Source organism: Quercus lobata, chromosome 4, assembly GCF_001633185.2.
Source record: "Quercus lobata isolate SW786 chromosome 4, ValleyOak3.0 Primary Assembly, whole genome shotgun sequence".
In the NCBI taxonomy this organism is placed as follows: domain Eukaryota; kingdom Viridiplantae; phylum Streptophyta; class Magnoliopsida; order Fagales; family Fagaceae; genus Quercus; species Quercus lobata.
Window position 1 is genome coordinate 5,798,273 of NC_044907.1, and position 20,507 is coordinate 5,818,779.

The 20,507-nt window shown below is 34.2% G+C and overlaps 2 protein-coding genes across 6 annotated transcripts in view; both read right to left on the reverse strand.

The window, feature by feature from the left end:
* Nucleotides 1-20,507, reverse strand: part of LOC115983509 (putative disease resistance protein RGA3) — a 26,180-nt gene continuing 5,673 nt past the window's right edge. The window contains exons 1-19 of one of the 5 annotated variants that reach the window (XR_004090083.1): nucleotides 7,971-9,132; nucleotides 7,560-7,667; nucleotides 7,228-7,316; nucleotides 6,775-7,044; nucleotides 6,063-6,125; nucleotides 5,824-5,968; nucleotides 5,328-5,391; nucleotides 4,742-5,164; nucleotides 4,576-4,604; nucleotides 4,292-4,372; nucleotides 4,107-4,179; nucleotides 3,810-3,987; nucleotides 3,525-3,684; nucleotides 2,550-2,880; nucleotides 2,320-2,391; nucleotides 1,855-1,972; nucleotides 1,500-1,588; nucleotides 1,057-1,348; nucleotides 1-555 (exon numbers count right to left, since the gene is read on the reverse strand). The gene's annotated coding sequence lies outside the window, so the exon portion shown is untranslated. Of the gene's footprint in view, nucleotides 556-1,056; nucleotides 1,349-1,499; nucleotides 1,589-1,854; nucleotides 1,973-2,319; nucleotides 2,392-2,549; nucleotides 2,881-3,524; nucleotides 3,685-3,809; nucleotides 3,988-4,106; nucleotides 4,180-4,291; nucleotides 4,373-4,575; nucleotides 4,605-4,741; nucleotides 5,165-5,327; nucleotides 5,392-5,823; nucleotides 5,969-6,062; nucleotides 6,126-6,774; nucleotides 7,045-7,227; nucleotides 7,317-7,559; nucleotides 7,668-7,970; nucleotides 9,133-20,507 lie in introns of those variants that run through there. The other 4 variants (XM_031106216.1, XM_031106219.1, XM_031106218.1 and 1 more) reach the window with 4 other exon arrangements.
* Nucleotides 9,957-11,601, reverse strand: LOC115984460 (disease resistance protein RGA2-like). Its single transcript, XM_031107483.1, has 2 exons — nucleotides 10,104-11,601; nucleotides 9,957-9,997 (listed from the first exon to the last, which is right to left on the reverse strand). Exons 1-2 carry the CDS (start codon nucleotides 11,599-11,601, stop codon nucleotides 9,957-9,959), a joined length of 1,539 nt encoding a protein of 512 aa, XP_030963343.1.

Sequence of the window (20,507 nt, forward strand, 5' to 3'; positions counted from 1 at the left end):
TGCATCCACAGGCGACGACAAGGAAAAAGTTTCACTAACATATATAGAGATTACAAAGGTGGTGTAGAACCACTCTCACAAAGCCAAACCCCATTACACCCAAATAACTCTATATCAAAGAGTTATCTCTCAACTCTTAGCATAATTCATTCTCAAAAAAAAAAAAAAAAAAAAAACTCTTAACATAATTCAAGGCTAAACAATAGTTGCCGTCCATGCAAAGAGGTCAATCCGAAAAAAGCTGACAGATAACCCAATTCAAAGTCACATTACTCACATCAACATTGACTATCCCAGTTACATAATTACTTGATTCAGGACAGCCATTGCATCATTAATGGCTTGGGTAGATCCACCAGAAATGACATCCTTGACATCATTCACTTTAGCCTCTACATTCTCCTTGTCTAGCTAGGAAGATTGTCTCCCAGCCCTTTTAGTTGCTTCTAGTTTGGTACGAAACTGAGTCAGCTTGGTTCTTTTTGTCTATGGCATCCCTCTTTTCTTTGTCTTCCTTTTGCAAAATTTTAAGCTTCTTTTAACAATACTATCCACCTACAACAATTTTATTTTGTACATACAAACATGGGGTTTAGTAACATAATTAGGTTAGGTTTACAGGTACTAATAAAAAATCTGAATGTTTCCATTTTAAAAAATAAATATCCAAAAACATAGATACTTGAAATGCTGAGATTTCAGAAAGCAAAGAACATAAGCAGGGGGGGGGGGGGGGGGGGAATTCGCAGCCACTGCCAATGGCTATTGTTCTAGAACTACAATATAAGAAAGCAGCATATTCCACAAATGGTCTAAATTTTTCTTGATATATATATATATATATTAGTTATTTATCAAATAAATAAATTAGTTATAGTTAGCTAAGATAGTTTAGGTTTCAGGCTTATTCAAACTCATTCTAATAATATCTCTAGCCACAGCATTTTCAACCAGCAAATTCTAATTCATGCCTTCTGTTAAGAACTAAAACTTGCTATATCTAGTTTGAATAAAAACCTAATTCTCTTCAAAACAGCAGTATTTGCAAATACATACCTCATCACTTGGCATGGTGTGATGGTGCTAGCACCGGTTTTGGTGTCTTAAGCAAAAGCTTCCAAGGGATTTGTTGTCCCTCATGATCTCTCTCTCACCCTGATAGACATTAATCACTTCACTGGTCTGTCCATCTACTGCGATGGAGAACACCTCTGCAGATTTGAGAGTTGGTGAAGTTATGTTCCTTGGGATAATCTTTGTCATTACACCACCCAAAGTTTCAAGTCCTTCTACGGTGAGACATCCAAGAGCACAATGTCAATAACTTCTCTAGCTAAAAAACACCAGTCTGGAAATAAAATAGACAAAAATAAGTATTGATGCCTCAACAGTTAGTGCAAGTTCCAATAAGTATTAAAATAGACAATATCAGAAATAGAGAGCTCTACTTGTTTTTTTATGTGAAGAAAAATAGAATGATCCCAAAACAAGAAAATCACCTTAGCTGTTGACTTGTTGCACTTGTTCATATGGTTCTGAATATGCCTCGATATATACACATCCTTTCATTCTGTGTTTCCAATTCAATCTACATCCAATTCAAAAGTGATAAGAGTCAAAAACAATACAATTTGAGTTACTAAAAAGGATTAGGATTGTTAATTAACATTTTTGTGGCATATTTATACATGAAAACATTATGATTTGAGCAGAGTAAGGCCAACCCTCCCCTTTTTGTTGTTGACTTTGGAATATTTATTAGACTTTTTTGTTTGATTTGGAAGCAAATTGATTAACACAAGCACCATAGTGTTGATAAGCACAAATTGGAAATCCCAATGTGAGTAGAATTACCTCATCAGTATCTTTGAAGTGAAGCTTTGTATCTCTTAAGGAAGTTTCAACTGGTGCTCAAAGCCTATGAGAAAATTAATTGCAGTTGTAATCCAGTGAACTTAAGCGGGCAAGTAGACTACCAGATGACAGAAAAAGAGAGTTAAAAATCAAAAGAAAGAAAACTGAAGTGATGGAAATAAAACAAATACGGAGATATTACAAAAAAAGAACTATGCATTTGATGTGAGAATTTAATTGGTTAACTCTATATTTTCATTTTATTGATCCTATCTTTGTATCCGAATAGTGTGCTTAAAGTAAAATCCATCACAGCACTTCTGCATGTCCAAACTAAGTTATCACTGGACAATGAACAAAAATCAGACATAACGTAAGAACCCAAAATCCACACTGGATATTGTTGTTTGTTGATAAAAATAGGTAGTAATAATAAAGTGTTAAAGCTAACAAAATAAAAATTACCTGAATATAAAACAGCTTCCTAGAGGGTAGTTGTCAATAATGATCATGCACCACAATGCTATTGATATTACTCTGTTTATTCAAAATCAAGAACCCAAACAAAGAAGTGTCATTTTGTAGTTTATATAAAGGCAAAAATCATTAGAATGAACAAACAAATGTGAATCATATCTAGAATGAAATTTGTATGCAAAGGGAAAAGAGAATGAAACACAAAACAAGATAATCACCTAAGCCATGGACTCATTGTACTTGTTCCTAAGGTTATGAACCAATTCAAATTCACATCTACATTGACTACCACAGTTACATAATTTCTTGATTCAGGACAGCCATTGCATCTTTAATGGCTTGGGTAGAACCACCAAAGATGGCATCCATGACCTCAGTCACTTTAGCCTCTACATTCTCCTTGTCTAGCTAGGAACATTGTCTCCCAGCTCTTTTAGTTGCTTCCAGTTTGGTACAAAACTGAGTCAGCTTGATTCTTTGTCTATGGCATCCCTCTTTTCCTTGTCTTCCTTTTGCAAAATTTTCAGCTTCTTTAACCATCCTATCCACCTGCAACATTTTTATTTTGTAAATACAAACATGGGGTTTAATAATATAATTAGGTTAGGTTTACAGGTACTAATAAAAAAAGTGAACGTTTCCATTTTTTTAAAATCAAAAAACATATATGCTTGAAATGATGAGATTTCAAAAAAAAAAAAAAGATGTAGGTTCTTTGTAGAACATGGTAACATCATTGAAAGAGGTAATAAATATAAAAACAAGAAACTCCTTGTGCTACAATATAAATTATAAGAAAAAAAAATTGAAGTTAAAAAAATGAAGACATAAAAATAAAAGCATTTTTCAGTCTACACACTAATTAGAACATAAACAGGAGGGGGGGGGGGGGGATTCACACTGCCAATGGCTATGGTTCTAGAACTATAATATAAGAAAGCAGCATATTCCACTAGCGGTCTAAATTTTTCTTGATATATAATTAGTTATTTCTCAAATAAATAAATTAATTATAGTTAGCTAAGATAGTTGTGTTTTAGGCTTATTCAAAATCATTCTAATAATATCTCTAGCCACAACATCCTCAACCACCAGATTCTAATTCATGCCTTCTGTTAAGAACTAAAACTTGCTATATCTAGTTTAAGAAAATCCAAATTCTCTTCAAAACAACAGTTTTTGCAAATACATACCCCATCACTTGGCATGGTACTAGCACTGGTTGTCCCTCACGAACTCTCTCTCACCCTGATAGACATTAATCTCTTCACTGGTCTATCCATCTGCTATGGTAGAGAACACCTCTAATTTGGAAGTTGGTGAAGTTGACACCACCCAAAGTTTCAAGTCCTTCTATGGTCAGACATCCAAGAGCACGATGTCATTAACTTCTCCAGCGAAAAAAACAACAATCTGGAAATAAAAGTAACAAAAAATAATAACAAGTTGAATTTCATAATAACAAGAAAAGGACAAACCTGAACTACAGCCCCAAGAACAGAAACTTCATCCATATTTTTCAGCTCCTAAAAAGCTGGGATACAAGTTGAATTACATCCATATCTTTGAAGGAAAGCTTTGCATCTCTCAAGGAAGTTTCAACTGGTGCTTAAAGCTTATGAGTTGTAATCCAGTGAACTTAAGCAGGCAATTAGACTACCAGATGAGAGAAAAAGAGAGTTCAAAATCAAAAGAAAGAAAACTGAAGTGATGGAGACAAAAAAAATACAGTCATATTACATATGACTAATAATTTCAATTGTCAAAAGGCATACCTGTCTAATAAATCTGAACACAGTTCTTCAAATTTGACACTAGTCAGTGTGGTGTCAATGTGTTTTGGGCCATCTGAATGGTGATAATGAAAGGTAAATTGGAAAAGCAAATGTTTTTTCTCTGTGATAATGGCAAAGAGAGAGAGATCAACTTAAAGAAAGAAGGCATAGAAACAGCCACATACCTAATATTATTGGTTTGAGTCAGAGATGACAGCTCCATCTTCGCTTTCTTAGCAGTCTCTATGAGACGTTATAGAACTTGCCTGTCATTCAGAAGATCTATGCCTTCATCTTTATTAAAGTTTATTCTCTATTTAAAATTATAGAATGTAAGGGTCTAATTTTGTAACAACTAACAATAAATCAGAAAACAAAGAATATAAGCTAAAGATCTACTAATTTCTCTTGTTTCAACCTTGTTGAAATCATCACCTCCTAGATGAGTGTCAGCCAAAATAGGACGTACCTCAAATACTCCATCTCCAGCCTCAAGAACTGTATAGGAAAAACATAACAGAAGTATATAAGGTTCATTACCTATTCTTTATATATTTACATGTCACAACTTAGGATTCTTCAAATTTGATTATGATCAAACATAATATTTGATTATAGACAAGTTTAACTGGTACCTTAGCTACATCAGCTTCTCAAATCCTGAAACTATCCAAGCAATACATCCCATCATCAGATTTCCACAGAAATTTCTTCAGATTATCTGATTCTTCTTGATAATTGGCATATTCTAGATGTTTAATCCCTATAAAATATTTCTCAAGAAAGTTCTTATAATTAAGTTCATATGGATGCTTTAAAGTACAGTTATGTATATAGGTAAAAGGGTTCCAATTTGAAAAGCATTAAAAAAAATAATTCATCACAGGCTTGTTTTGTTATTGAAACAATTACACTAAGATAAATGTTTGCAATCAGCTTAGGTTTCACATAGGGTGGCTGAAAAGTCTAAGAACCAGTCACCCTGAAATTGAACTTTAACTGAAGATAGGTAGTAATCTTGTTGCTAACACCAAGGTACAGTCTTCATCTAATTCAACCTATAAAAAATAAGTTTGAGAATTAACTTAAGGAAAAGGAAAATATAGGAAAATAATACTATTTCTACTATCTTGCAATCAAATTTCCAAAAATTCAAGACAAGTGAACCATGTAACCTAATCTATGTAATAAGATATATAAAGATAGGAGTAAGATATGCACCTATTTATCATCTTGTAGTTGCTGTAAATTCACTAAAAACTGTCCGTTTACAAATTCAAAGTTCCTGCATACAGAATTCAATAACTGATAAATTCACTAAACCTAAAACAAAAAGGAAGAATGAAGAGAGCCAGTATTTGGTAAATTTAAGGCGAACTTAGAAAGGAGATGCACGAATGTAAGGAAGTAGTGGCATTAAATCCCTCTGATCAACTGACCAGATCTCAAAATTTTTTTTTTCTCAATAATATTGGTGTTATGAAGCATCTACCGAAGTGAAATTTTTTTTTTCCCTTCCTAGTTCCCAAATAACAATTTACTGAGATAAACTAAATAAAAATTTATAGTTGCATTGTAGAGAACATGATTTTTATTACTCATTTTATGATTCATATGGTTACAGAGTGAAGTGAGTTACAGAAACTAAAGCTACAAACTGAGAATTGTGGCCTACTTGTTTTAATTAAGAAATAAATATAGTGAATTGAAATATTACCTGTTTAGGTTGAAAATTTTCAATAGCTTCATTAGAAAGTTGTCAAATATCCAAGGAATCAGCTGCGAGCATAATGAAGCCATTCTTGAAAGGGAACAACTCTTCTGTTAACACCTAGTTGTGATCTTCATCCATGCCAAACTACCTGAAATAAGTTTAGAACATACGAAAATAAGCATATAAATGAAAGGAAAAAAAAAAAAAAAGATTTTCCAACAACTTTCTCATTAGAGGCTTACATAATTGGAGTATCGACTCGCTTTGGAGATCATAAACTCTGGTCTGTTTTTATATTCCATATACTGCACAAAAATTATAATTCTAATTGAAGGAAAACAAGAGGAATTTGGATAATTTATCAACAAAGAAAACTTAATTTAAAGGAGATGAATGGACCTGTAGTAATATTGGACTAGAACATCCTTTTGAAATACATTCAATTAAGGATTCAAGCAGTCTTGGACCATTTCCCACCAATTTCTTGATGGAATCATTCCAAAAAAGTGAGGAAAAAAACATAAAACAAAGTTTCTAATATTATGTTTCATGTAAATTTGGTTTACAAAAAAGAGGACTACGCATTCAATGTGAGAATTCTGTTGATTTTTTTTTCTCCTCTTTCAAATGACAAACTATGTTATGTATAACTATATATTTTTATTTTATTGATCCTAAATTTTTATCCAAATATCGTGCATAAAGTAAAATCTATCACAGCACTTCTGCATGTCTAAACTCAAAATCAGAAGCCATACTTTAATCCAAACTAAGTTATCATTGTACAGTGAACAAAAACCAGCAATTATGTAAAAACCCAAAAAACCATATCTGGATATTTTGTTTGTTGATATAAATAGGTAGTGATAATAAAGAGTTGAAGCAAACAAAATAATAAATACTTGAATATAAAACCTCTTCCTAGATGGTGGTTGCCAAATAACGATCTCTCACCAGATGTTATCAAAATATCAACAAGTGCCAGACTTCAATCTATTTAGTGTGATGTATGGAATATATGACAAGGGTGGAAGTCAGTTGATTTTTCCGAAGAACCGGAAGCAAAGCATTATGCCAGGGCAGGGGACAGGAAAAGAAACAGCTCCAAAGAAAGAAATTGGGGTTCCCAATGCTTCCCCTGACCATCAAACAACAAGAGAGTGTAGCTTTTTTGAAGAAGTTAAGGGCTTGAAATTGAGTACTGCCTTCCCGAGTGTACTTAGCCTAAAGAACGCAACATAAAAGTGTCATTTTATAATTTATATAAAGATAGAAATCAATAGAACTAACAAACAAATGTGGATTTATGAGTCTTCCCTCTTGGGTCCCCTCTTAATATGAGAATCATATCTAGAATGAACATTTTACGTGAGGGAAAAAAGAATGAACCCAAAACAAGACAATCACCTTAGCTGTTGACTTGTAGCACTTTTTCATATGATTCTGAATATGCCCAGATACATACACCTCCTTTCATTCTGTGTTTCCAATTCATTCTACATCCAATTTCAAATGTGAGAAGAGTAAAAAACATTACAAATTGAGTTACTAAAACAGTATAAGATTGTTAACTTTGAGAAGTGTAAGGCCAACCCTCCCCTGTTCATTTTTTTTTTATTGATTTGAAAGCAAATTGATTAACACAAGCACCATTGTTTTGATAAACACAAGTTGGAAATCCCAATGCTATTCCAAAAAATTCAATAATCATTAGATTATAAATGAGTCTAACTGAATACCTTAGCTGCATCAACTTCCCAAATCTTGGAACTATCCAAGTGATTTATCCCATGATCATATTGCCCCGGAAACTTATTGAAATTCTTCAGATAATTATCTCCATGAAGCTGTTAACAGAACACAAAGCATGTACTTCAAAATAATAATAATAATAACCCTTTAAAGTAGAACTCTGAAGCAATATTCAACAGTTCGGTTGCCGAAAGTCTCTGATTTTTTTATTACCAAAAAACCTAAACAAAATACCAATTCAATTATACTAGTAGCATAGAGAATATATATAATATTGTTTCTATAAAGAATAGAATTCAAAAAAGTAACTGATTTTAATTAATTATATGGAAATCAACGCAATACAAAGAATATAATTGTAAAAAGCTGAGTTTGTTTTGTAAGCATAGAATGCGTACCAAGTGAAAGAGGGGAAGGGCCATTGCAGAAGACGAAGTAGAGCCGTTTGTTGCTGTGGTCTCAACACTTTATCCATCTGATTTCCAAATTAGGGAAATCCTTTTCGATTTTATTTTTGTATTTTTTCGATAACTGAGGACAATGCCAAACTTCCAGTATTTGTAAAGACTTGAGACAGCCATCATCAGGAAGTGTTGTGAGATTGGGACATTGCGAAATGGCAAGCGTTTCAAGTGAGATTGGAATCCTAATTGATTCGGGGAAAGTAATCAAATTGGGAAAGCCTTCAATCCGCAGCCACTGTAAAGAAGTGAGACAACTAATCTCAAGAAGTGATGTCAGATTAGGCTCGCATCTAGTAATCCAAAGTTGTTCAAGTGAGGTGAGCTCCGGCAAAGTCATTAAATTGGGACAGTTTAAAATGATGAGCTCTTTTAGGGTGGTGAGCTCCGGCAAAGTCGTTAAATTGGGACAGTTAAAAATGATGAGCTGTTTTAGGGTGGAAATACATTGAAGACCCACAGGGAGAGACTTCAGTTTCGGAATGCTTATGAAACATAAATGACTGAGGCAATTGAGGCATCGCCATTCATCATGCATGTCTCTTACTGGATCGAACTCCTCACAACTTTCAATTGATAGAAACCAGAGGGAGATGAGATAACGGGCCGCTCCAGACATAGATGTTAGTCTAGGGCAATTCTTAATTATTAGTTTCTTGAGAGAATATAGTGCCCACTCAGCCGGAAGAGACTCTATATCTTCTATAGAATCCAAATCCATCCTATTTAATTTGGAGAGAGGAGAAGAAGAGGGTAATGAAGAGGAGGAAGAGGGAACTAAAAGGGTCATTGCCATTGTCTCTTGCAAAGGCTTCACACTGACATTCTCTAAATATAGAGATTCTTCAAGATTGGGAAACAGGGGCATGGAAGTCATTTTAGGGCAACTAATAATCCGCAAATAAGAAAGAAGAGGAAATAAAGGCAGCGAGTGGTGAGACTGATCTTGTTGATGAGCTGGTGTTGACGCAGATGTTGTTGCAACTAAATCCCTCCCTGTTCTCCCCCACCATCCCTTCAAATTAGGACATGCCTCTATTGTGAGTGACTTTAGAGACGGGAAGAACGGTGTTGATAATGTTGTGGATGAAGCAGACACCTCTTTACTCATATCATTATCGGATATATACTCCAAATTGTTCATTGTATCAAGGCTTAGAGATTTTAAAGAGGGGAGATGAGACAAAGGTGGTAGATATCGGCATTTCTTACAATTTTTTATTTTTAAATCAACAAGATTTATGAGAGAAGAGACCCAACTTGAAAATTTCACACCCTTGTACTGATGCACTACCAAATATTTGAGATTTTGGTGTGGCTGGAGGTCTTCTAATAATTTCTCATCTTCATTATTATCTACTTGATCTTGATGATCCCACTTTAATATCAATTTTTCAAGATGTTGCTTCTCCCATAAATTCACAACAATGGATTTTGAGTTAGATTCTTCCAACCGTTCTAAATGTGAGATCCTTAATGTTCCTCGTAGGTTGTTTAGCTCCTTCAATTCGCCTAATCCACCAATGTGGGAGGAGGTGCTCACAATAAATAATTGTAATGTTTGAAGTGAAGTCATTTGCCCTAATCCACGAGGCATATGACTCAAATTATAGCAACCATCATTATAAATATGTTTGAGGCTAACCAATTCTCTAAACTCTTTGGGTAATTCTTTAAGACCTTTACAATTATAAAGTTTTAGTACTTGCAAATTCAACAATGTAGTAATTGAAGCAGGAAGAGTTTCAATATCCTTATTAAAAGAAAGATCAAGGTACTTTAGATGTATTAACTTCCCTATAGAATTTGGCACTCTTGTTATTCCCAATCCATGTAGATCTAACGCACGCAAGCTCTTGAAACTCAAAATAATTGTATTCAACATTGACTCCTCCAAGGCACCGGAGTTGTTCTCATTAAATGTTAGAAGAAATGTACGTAGTTTGACTGCTTTAACCAACAACCTTAAAGTTTCAGTAAAAGATGAGCCAATATGAAATGGACATGATACGTGACGGTTTTTTTCATTAATATTTTTGCCATCAAAATTAACAAGCCTGCACTCCTCACCTGCAATAGCTTCCGCAAGATCATGAATTAAATCATGCATCTTGTATTTTAGGTCTCCATATACATTTATTTCCTCAAAGAACGACCTCCAAAGTAAATCCTTGAAATACTCATCACCAACATCCTCTAATTGTTGGTTTTTGATTGATGATTGGACAAACCCTTGTGCTATCCATAGTTGTATTACTGTTTCCTTATCCATCTCATAATCTTTGGGAAACAAAGAGCAATAAGTGAAACAACTCTTTAAATGTGATGGGAGATGATCATAACTCAACTTTAAAATTGGTAAAATTTCATTCCCTTGAATTACATTTGCTTCTATATTATCCTTCACGAATGACCATTCAGACTCTTTTTCCTTGAAGTATAACATATTTCCTATGGACTTTATAGCAAGTGGAACCCCTTGACACATGTTTACAATCTCCCTTCCAATTTTCACTAGTTTAGGATTGTTGGCCTCTTGCCCTTTTTTAAATGCCACTTGCCTAAATAAAACCCAAGATTGTTCTTCGGACAGACCTTTGAGAAAATATGGTGGAACTGTGCATGTAATCTCTGCAACCAATCTAAGACGACTAGTTATTATAATCTTACTGCCTTTGGAACCACCCATTAAAAGACTTTTCAATTTACACCAGTTTTCCGGATCGTCATTCCATTTATCATCTAATACAAGTAAGTATTTCTTTTTATCAATTTTTTCACGAAGTTGACTTTGCAACTGATCTATTACAAGGTTTCCAATTGGTGCATTACTAGAAGTAGATGCTATTATTTTTTCAATAATAATTTTTAAATCAAAGACATTAGAGATGCATGCCCACATTTTTAACTCAAAGTATTTTTGAACTTTCTCATCATTGTACACATATTGAGCAAGTGTAGTCTTCCCTAAGCCCCCAATCCCCACAATGGGAATGACCGAAATATTCTCTTCTACATTAGAGTCGAATAATAGGTCTATGATATTCTTTTTGTCGTCATCCCTCCCAATAACAACTTCTCCCCGAACAAAAGAGTGAGTCTCCCTCTTCCTACTCATAACATTTGTCTCTACGTTGTCTACTTTCAAGTTAAACTTGTTCTTGTCTTCTGCTATCGCATTTAGTTTCTGCCTCATCGCCTTTATTCTACGACTCATCTTATAACGAAAAGCAATTGGGTTTGAACATGAAAAGCAAGTGCGTACCTCTTTGGCGATTTTATTTTTACTCACCATGCTTCGCCTTGTTGCTTCAGTTGAAAACTCATTCAACAGGTCATCTGCGTCATAAACTGCATCATTTAGCTTTTCGAGCCAGTGCTTGACTTGATGGTTATGACTTTGCTGCTCCGCTGCATCCTGAAGTACAGCTTGGATTGTAGAAACAGTGTCCTTGAGTTTTTCAAGCTCACCTTCGACACCCCAGAGTGATCCAAACTCTTGGAAAGTCTGAGAGGCTAGATTTTCAATCATTTTCTGTGCAAGACCAAAGAGGATTGCTTCGGCCATTTCTTGGCAGTAGCTGAAAGGAAAGCTTAAAGAGAGAGTGGCCTTAATGTGATGAAGTATGAGTGAAGGTATTGTTGATGCGAAGAAGGAAGTCCGAGTTTTAAAGTGGACAAATAATGTTACAGTTATTATTATTTTTTATCTTTATTTGACAAGAATATACTTTTCTTTAGAGTAATGTAATTATCAAGAATCTAAAGCTTTGTCCGAAAATGAGAGCAACAGAAACAGAAATAGATGCTAAAACATAAAGAGAAAGCTTGAATGAATAAAGTCAGTAAGCTCCAAAGCAGGAAGCAATGTATTATTCCCCAACTTACCTCAAACTCAAAGGCACGCCATGCACCTCGTAAGCGTTTATGGTATATTATTCCCCCCTATCATATTATTCCCATCTGTATTCGGACTTCTCTGGCAGAATTAGAACCATTTAATTGTTGAGTTCAATGCTTTACTTTCCAGCGAAGATAACAAGAACGGATAAAGTCATTAAGCACAAAAGAAGGAAGCTTTTTTGCTATTTCTTTTCTCTTTAAGATGTATTAAGATTTGAAGTCTATGATAATCACTAATTGGTTATTTTAGTATAGATGGGGCAGGATTTGAATTTGAATCCTATAGTTTAGGATAAGAGACTTAATTATTGCATTGAAGGAGGTTGAACTAAATCAAACTCATTTGAAAGTTGAGAAACACTTCAACATAACATGCATCAACAGTATAGTAAATAAGTTTTTTATTTACCCTGACAGTTTTTAGACCCCTTAAACAATTGAATTAACCCTAGATAATTAGCCAAGTTATTACTTAGTCAAATTAACAAGTCTAGGTTAACACAAATATATCATATCATGCATAGCAGCGGAAAATAAATAAGACAATGATATGATCACCCAGGAAACCAAACCGGTAAAAACCTGGGGAGGATTTGACCTAGCTATCCTCAAGGTAAACTTGAATCCACTATCAGAAAGAATCGAAGTTCATACAAAAGGACTTACAAGCACCCCCGCTCGACTTCCTAATGCTACCAACCAGTAGAACTTACTGACACGACCACGTGCAAGCTCCGAATTCACGGACTCCTTCTTTCTTTGGATTCCACCAGCTACAAGCACCCCCGCTTGTGTATTCTTTAAGCTTTAATGGCAGCAACTATTTTGATCATCAAGGTTTAGAGAATGTCTCTTCCTTGAAAATCTTAAGTTTGTGTAAAGGAAAGCTCCTCTAGATCTCACAAGAGATTTACACAAACCGCAATATGAGCAACACTAAAATGTGGCTAGGGTTTGCCTTTTATACTTAGGACAAATAAGAAACCCTAAAAATGTTTTAAACACATAGGGCTGAGTTGGACGAATCTACAGAAAAGCAATCTGCCCGACGTTCGATCAGTCGAGCCTAAGCTTCAATCGATCGAGCCAGGCCGAAAGCCACACTGCTTTCTGTTTTACACTCGATTCCAACTTTACATTGACATACAATTTTGAGCTAGCTTTAAACACTTCTAAACACATTGTTTTGATCATGGTTTGCCAACATTACACATTAGAGTTCTAAAATACATAAAGTCCTAAACTTTAGAACCTAACATATCCTTTTGCTATGTGCTCTGTAATATCCTAACATAGCTCAAGAAAGACATGTTTTATTCCCTTACTTTATCTCTGGAGTACTTGAAGCACAATGTGAGTCGAGTCTTAAGCAAATATCGAGTGAGTTTCTAAATTTTTGTGATAAAAAATCAATAAACTTGAAATTCATTACAAACAATTCTTATGGAATTGTTCAACACTAAAAATCTAACAAACTCCCCCTTGGCATTTTGTGACAAAACATCCCAATACAAACTCATCTAGAGTAAAAAACTCCGAGAAGACTTACTACTACTAAAGGGACTCAATTAAAAAAACAAAAATAATAATATAAAAAAAAAAACTTGTAACAAATAACTTGTTGAAAGCTTGAACAAACATATTAAAAACGCCTAGACAATTTAATGGGAATAAAGACACGAGTTGTAAAATCCAGAAGCTTTACATAAAGCTTTGATAGGAAACATACTTTTCATATGAATTTACGAATATTGAAGAGAAACAAAATCTTGCTATCAAATCAAATTCGTAGAGAGCATTAATACATAAACTACTCCCCAGTCTCCCCCCCAGTCTCCCCCTATCAAAATAATTTAGTGCACACATGAACTGCCCATTATCAGATAGCATATAGCCATGTGTTCTCCTCCCTTTAAAGCTGAGCAAGCTTAGATCTAAGTATGTATGCATGGTTAGAAAATATACCAATATTAATGCTCTATAAGTTGCTTCTCAGTTTGGTACCAAACAGAGTCAGCTTGGTTCTTTGTGTCTATGGCATCCCTATCTTTTCTTTGTCGTTTGTTCTTTAGATTAGTTGTTGCGAAATTCTGTAAGGGGGTTAATATGCCCTTACGGTATATATTAATTATCAATTTTAGAAATTCTTTTTATAGGAAACTGAAAAATCTATCGAAATTGTTGGTCACCTTTTCATTTTCCCAAAAACTATTTCCTAAAATGGTTTACTAATATATGCCCTAAGTGCATACATTAGTAAAACCTATACTATAATTTATATATAAAAAACCCAACTCTCTCATCTCACCACGTCTCACTCTCATTCTCTCATTTCTACTCTCTCTTTCTTAGACTGTCTGACTATTTATGGGATAATGATTGTTAGTAAGGGACGTTCAAATAGGCGTGCTGTTACCTAGCTTTATGGCAATAGCTCCTTAAAATCAATGGCTTTTACAGATACTCATATCACTTGTTATACATGAAAGACTAGCTTCCTCTCTAACTCTCTCCTTGCTTATTAGCTCAAAAATGGTAACAAGAGTTTCAAATGATCGTTTAGATGCAAAATATAACAAAAACATTAGCCATTTTTAATTGTATATTTCTATCCATGAAAAATATGAATGAAGATTAAACTCTTGATTGTTATATAATTTGGGCGAAAATATTCCTTTCGGTCTTGAAATATAATCTATATTCTATTTTTGTGCTTAAAATTTGTAATGTCCCTCGTCTATCTATTTTTGTTATGTTTTCTATCGGTGTGTATTACAAAATGCATATTTTGGAAATCAAAATAGAATCAAGACTGTTAGGTTCTAAAGACTTAGGTTTTTATGTATTTAGAACTCTAATGTGTATTGTTGGCAAACCATGATCAAAACAATGTGTTTAGAAGTGTTTTAGTTTTGCTCAAAGTTGTGTATTTTATGTAAAGTTGGAATCGAGCTAATGCAGAAAGTATTATGCATTTCGGCCTGGCTCGATCGATCGAAGTTTAGGCTCGATTGATCGAATCTCGGGCAGAATGTTTTTTTTCTGCAGATTTCCAACTCAGCCCTAGTTGTTTAAAACGTTTTAGGGTTTTCTAATTTGTCCTAAGTATAAAAGGCAAACCCTAACCACGTTTTAGTGTTGCTCATATTTGCGGTTTTGTGTAAATCTCTTGTGAGATCTAGAGGAGCTTTCCTTTACACAAACTTCGAGTTTTCAAGGAGAAGATATTATCTACACCTTGATGATCAACTCAGTTGCTACCATTGAAGCTTAAAGAAAACACAAGCGGGTGTGCTTGTATCTGGTGGTGAATCCAAGAAAGAAGGAGTCCGTGGATTCAGAGCTTACACGTGGTCATGTCAGTAAGTTCTACTGGTGGGTAGCAATAAGAAGTCGAGCGTGGGGGCTTGTAAGTCTTATTGTATGAACTTCGATTATTTCAAGATAGTGGATTCAAGTTTACCTTGAGGATAGCTAGGTCAAATCTTCCCTAGGTTTTTACCGGTTTGGTTTCCTGGGTGATCATATCTTGTGTTATTTATCTTTCCGCTGCTTTGCATGATATGATCTTTGTAATTGTGATAACCTAGATTTGTTAAATTGGACTAAGTAACAACTTGGCGAATTACCTATGTTAAATCAATTGTGTTTTAAGGGGTCTAAAAACTATCAAAGACTATGTTTTAGAAATGAAAAGCTTATCTTTGAAATATGGTTTAGATTTTGTTTAATTTTTTTTTTTTATCCTTTCATTAAACCTGAAAAAAAAAATAACTAGAGTGGACTGGAACACCGGCTGTAGAACATTGTAATTGTTTATGGACAAAGATAAAACCTTTTAAATTTAAAGAATGAGAATGAAAATAGAACTTGAATTATATTTTAACCTATAATTATTATCTCCCACGTTCCTTCTAATGCTTGAGTTCTAGCATAAAGCCATAAACAACAATAGCAACCAACAAATGACAGCCCCAGGTACCTTTAGTTCCACAAGCTTCTCCTTAGAAATCTTGAGCTCATAAAAATTGAGAAGGTGACAAGTGCATGGGCAATAGTGGCAAAAGACTTGATTGTGCCTGTTTGTTCCATCACAATGCTCTCAGTTTGTAGTTTCATAATTTGCTTTTAATTGGAGGGCTGCTTTACCTAATTCATAGTTCGCCTAACATTACTTCAACCACCCATTTTGATCTTTCTGCAAACAGTGAAGCTCAAAAAGATAATTAAATTCACTATGATAATGAGCTCTAGAGAGTTTAGAGCAAGAAACACAAGAGGTGTAAATGGCACCCTTTTAAGATGTTACACTATAATTAACATTGTTCTGAAAGCTACACTCTAGACCAAACCAAATTTTAGATATACCAACCTTGTGGTATATTTGAAAAGCCATAGAATTTACCCCAAAAAAAAAAAAAAAAAAAAAAACTGGCCATAGAAGAGACTAAAAAAAATGAGTCACATGACTTGTTTAAATAAGTTAATGAGTTATGTGACTTTAATACACATGAATAATTTTATGAAATATAATCAGTCGGAGAAAAATTCCTTCAAAGCTGAGGTAAACTGTATTAAACATTTTTTGTTGTTTTTGGATAATTGTAGGCTTAGAGGCATGCAATGCTTCTTAGGGAGTATGAACTTCACGAACCAAAGTGCTGAAGGAGGCCCATCTAGTCCTTCAAAGAGTAGATACGACCATTCCCTTTTGTCAAAGCCCACATGGCTACATTGTCTTTTCCTTACCATAAATCTCAAAGCAAATGAATGGCATCAACTCTCCACCACCTACCATGAAAAGGTTGAATCTGAAGCAATTAAGATCGCAAAAAATATTGAACTGGTAATAATTAGTTACTTTTCAGTCCACTAATTTAAGTAGTTCTACTGCTCATTAAAACTTGAAAGCAAGACGCGCTAAAAACTTATTTCATACACTGTTGACGCAAATTCATCATGGAAAACTAAGATAAACAAACCTTAGTGGTTCTGATTATACAAATCAACCACCTACTTGACCAAATGTAGCATTAAAAAAAAACGTACAATCTCCAATTTTGTTAGACAACCCATTCTCTAAATCATATTGAAAATATGCACGTCATACTTTGCAAAATCACAGCCAACATAGAAAATACAAATTTTCAAGGAGAAGTTCTATCGGTGAAATCTGCATCAATTTAATCATCTTTATCAGTTGTTTTTCCCAGTTGATCCATATGACATATGTGTAGTACCAGAAGCAACCCAGCATCAAGTTGATTGGATTGGCTATAGATCGACAATTGCGGGAAAGGGCTTCCGTATAGCATGTTCACGTAAGTTTGAAAGTTAAAATATAAAAAGAACGCAAATAATAATAATAGGAAAAAAAACCATAGAAAAATAGACAATCTAAGGGAGAACACCAAGGATTTATGTGGTTTGGCCTTTGGCCTACATCCACAGGCAGTGACAAGGAGAAAGTTCCACTAACAAATATGGAAAATACAATGGTGGTGAGGAAGAATTCTCACAAAACCCAAACCCCAATACACCCAAATTACTCAATATCAAAGAGATATTGTTGTACTACAACCACAACAACAAAACTGTAGTCCCAGAATGTTGGGGCTGGCGATGGATCCTCAACAGATTTAGACTATCTTACTACAACTACATATTTAGGCTAAACAATAGTTGCAGTGCATGCAATGAAGTCAATCCAAAGAAGTTAATAAACTTTTAATAGGAATCCAATTCAAAGTCATGTCATGTTGACTGCTCCAGTTACATAATTTCTTGATTCAGGTCAGCCATTGCATCTTGAATGGCTTGGGTTGATCCACCAGAGATTGCATCCTTGAGGTCTTCCACTTTAGCCTCTACTTTCTCCTTGATTGGGCCAGGAACTTTTGTCTCCCAGCTCTTTAAGTTCCTTCTCAATTTGGTATAAAACTGTCTCTTGGTTCTTTGTGTCTATGGCATCCCTCTTTTCCATGTCTTCCTTTTCAAACTTTTCAGCTTCTGGAACCATCCTATCCACATGCAATTTTAGTAATATAGTTAGGTTAGGATTACAGGTACTTATAGAAGCTTCATGTCTTCAACCATAACAAGCAGTAGAATATAAAATGTGAATGTTTCCTTTATCTTGGTTCACATTTTGATACGGTACAGATACTTGAATTGCTGAAATTTCAGGAAAAAAGAAAAAAGAAAAAAAAGAAAAAGACAGGTTCTTGAAGACCATGGTAGCATCATTGAAAGGGGTAACAAATAGAAAAAAAGAAGCCCTTAAGCTATAAAATTAAAATTAAAGATTAAGAAATGAAAGATTTTTTAAAATTTTAAAATTTATTTATAAAATACAAATTAGCATTTAAACAAGAAAAATAATTTTCTGCCAACAATGGCTATAGTAATAGGACTATAAAATATCTAAGAAGTATGATGCACAAATAAAGAAATGAGCCTTGATTAACTTGGAGTTTGGTGACACAATCTCTTATAGTTTTATAATTGCATTTGTTATATATATTCAATTATTTCTCAGATGGTTAGATAATTATAGTCAGATAAGATTGGTTGGATTTTAGGATAATTGAAGCCCACATATTAACCAAAAATTTTAATTTCAAACTCTTTCTAATAATATCTCTAGCTACAACAAGCTTCAACCACCAGATACTAATTCATGCCTTCTGTTGAGAACTAAAACTTGCTATCTCTAGTTTGAAAAAATACCAAACTCTCTTCATAACAACAGTTTTTCGAAACATACCGTATCACTTGGCAAGGTGCTAGCACCAGTTATGGCAATATCCTGCTTCTTTCCAATTCCCTTGTCAATTGAAGTGACCGAAAGGATACCATCGGCATCAATATCACATTTCACCTCAATTTGAGGAAGTCCATGTGGCACATGTGGGATGACATCTAAGTGAAAGCTTCCAAGAGATTTGTTGTCCCTCATAAACTCTCTCACCTTGATAGAGGTTAATCTCTACACTGGTCCATCCATCTGCAGTAGTGGAAAAGAAAACAACCATGATTTGGAAATCAGTAAAGTTGTGATCCTTCAGATAATCTTTGACAGTATGCCACCTAAAGTTCTAAGTCCTGAAATGAAAGTCACAAAAATCAATTTCGATGCCTCAACTATCTCAACAATTAATGCAATTTGTTAAATACTACAGTAGATAATATCAGAAATAGAGAGCTTTGAAATGAAAGTAATAACTAATAAGTGACATCCAAGAGCATAGTGTCACTAACTTCTCTACCTAAAACACTAGCCCTGAAGTGAAAGTCACTAAAATAAATATTGATGCCTCAACTGTCTCAACAATTAGTACAAATTCTAAAAAGTACTATAGTCGATAAAATCAGTAATAGAGAGCTTTACGTTTTCTTCCATAAATAACAAGGAAAAAAGAACAACAGGACAAACTTGAACTATAGCCCCAAGACCAACAACTTCACAAGGATTCACAGCCACATTGGGCTCTTTTCCAGTCATTTCCTCATGCTCCTAAACAGCTGGGATGCAAGTTGAACCATCAACGAGATTACTTCATCTATATCTTCAAAGGAAAGCTTTGTATCTCTTGAGGCACTTTCAAAAGGTAAAAAAATCCATGAAAAAGTAGATTGCAGTATTAATCCACTGAAGTGATGGAAATCAAACATTTATTGATATTTCATATGCGAGCAACAATTGTTAGTAGGCATACTTGTCTAGCAAATTTGAACACAGTTTTGCAAATTTGACCCCTATCAGTGTGATGTCAATGTGTTTTGGCCCATCCGCAGTGGCAGCAGTAATGAAAGGTAAACTGGAAAAGCAAATGGTTTTTCTATATGATATGGAAAATAGAGAGATCAACTTAAAGAAGGCATAGAAATAGCGACATACGTAATATTAGTCTAAGTCAGAGATGACAGCTTCATCATGGTAAATGCTTGCTTGTCTTTCAGAAGATCTGTGCCTTCATCTTTCTTACAGTTTTCAGCAAGCCAATCAACTATTCCTATTAAAAATTATAGAATGTAAGGGTGTAATTTAGTAACAACAAACAAAAAATCAGAAAACAAAGAATATAAACTAAACGTCTACCAGTTTCTCTTGTTCCAACCCTGTCAAAGCCATTGCTTCTTGGATGAGTCTCCAACCTCAAGAATTGCATAGTACAAACGTAACAGAAGAATATAAGGTTCATTACCTATTCTTGAAGACCAAGGTAGCATCATTGAAAGGGGTAACAAATAGAAAAAAAAAAGCCCTTAAGTTAAAAAATTAAAATTAAAGATTAAATAAAAAAGTTTTTTATTTTATTTAGAAAATACAAATTAGCATATAAACACGAAAAAACATTTTCTGCCAACAATGGCTATGGTAATAGGACTATAAAATATCTAAGAAGTATTGATGAGAATCAACAAGCATTCAAGGATCCATTGCATGTTCCAGTTGGGCCTATTACTAAAGGAAGATCCAAGAAGATCAAAGAAGCACTTAATGGACTGATTTAAGATATTTGGGCTGATTCAAATGTAGGACATTCCAAGCTGGGCCCAAAGGAAGAT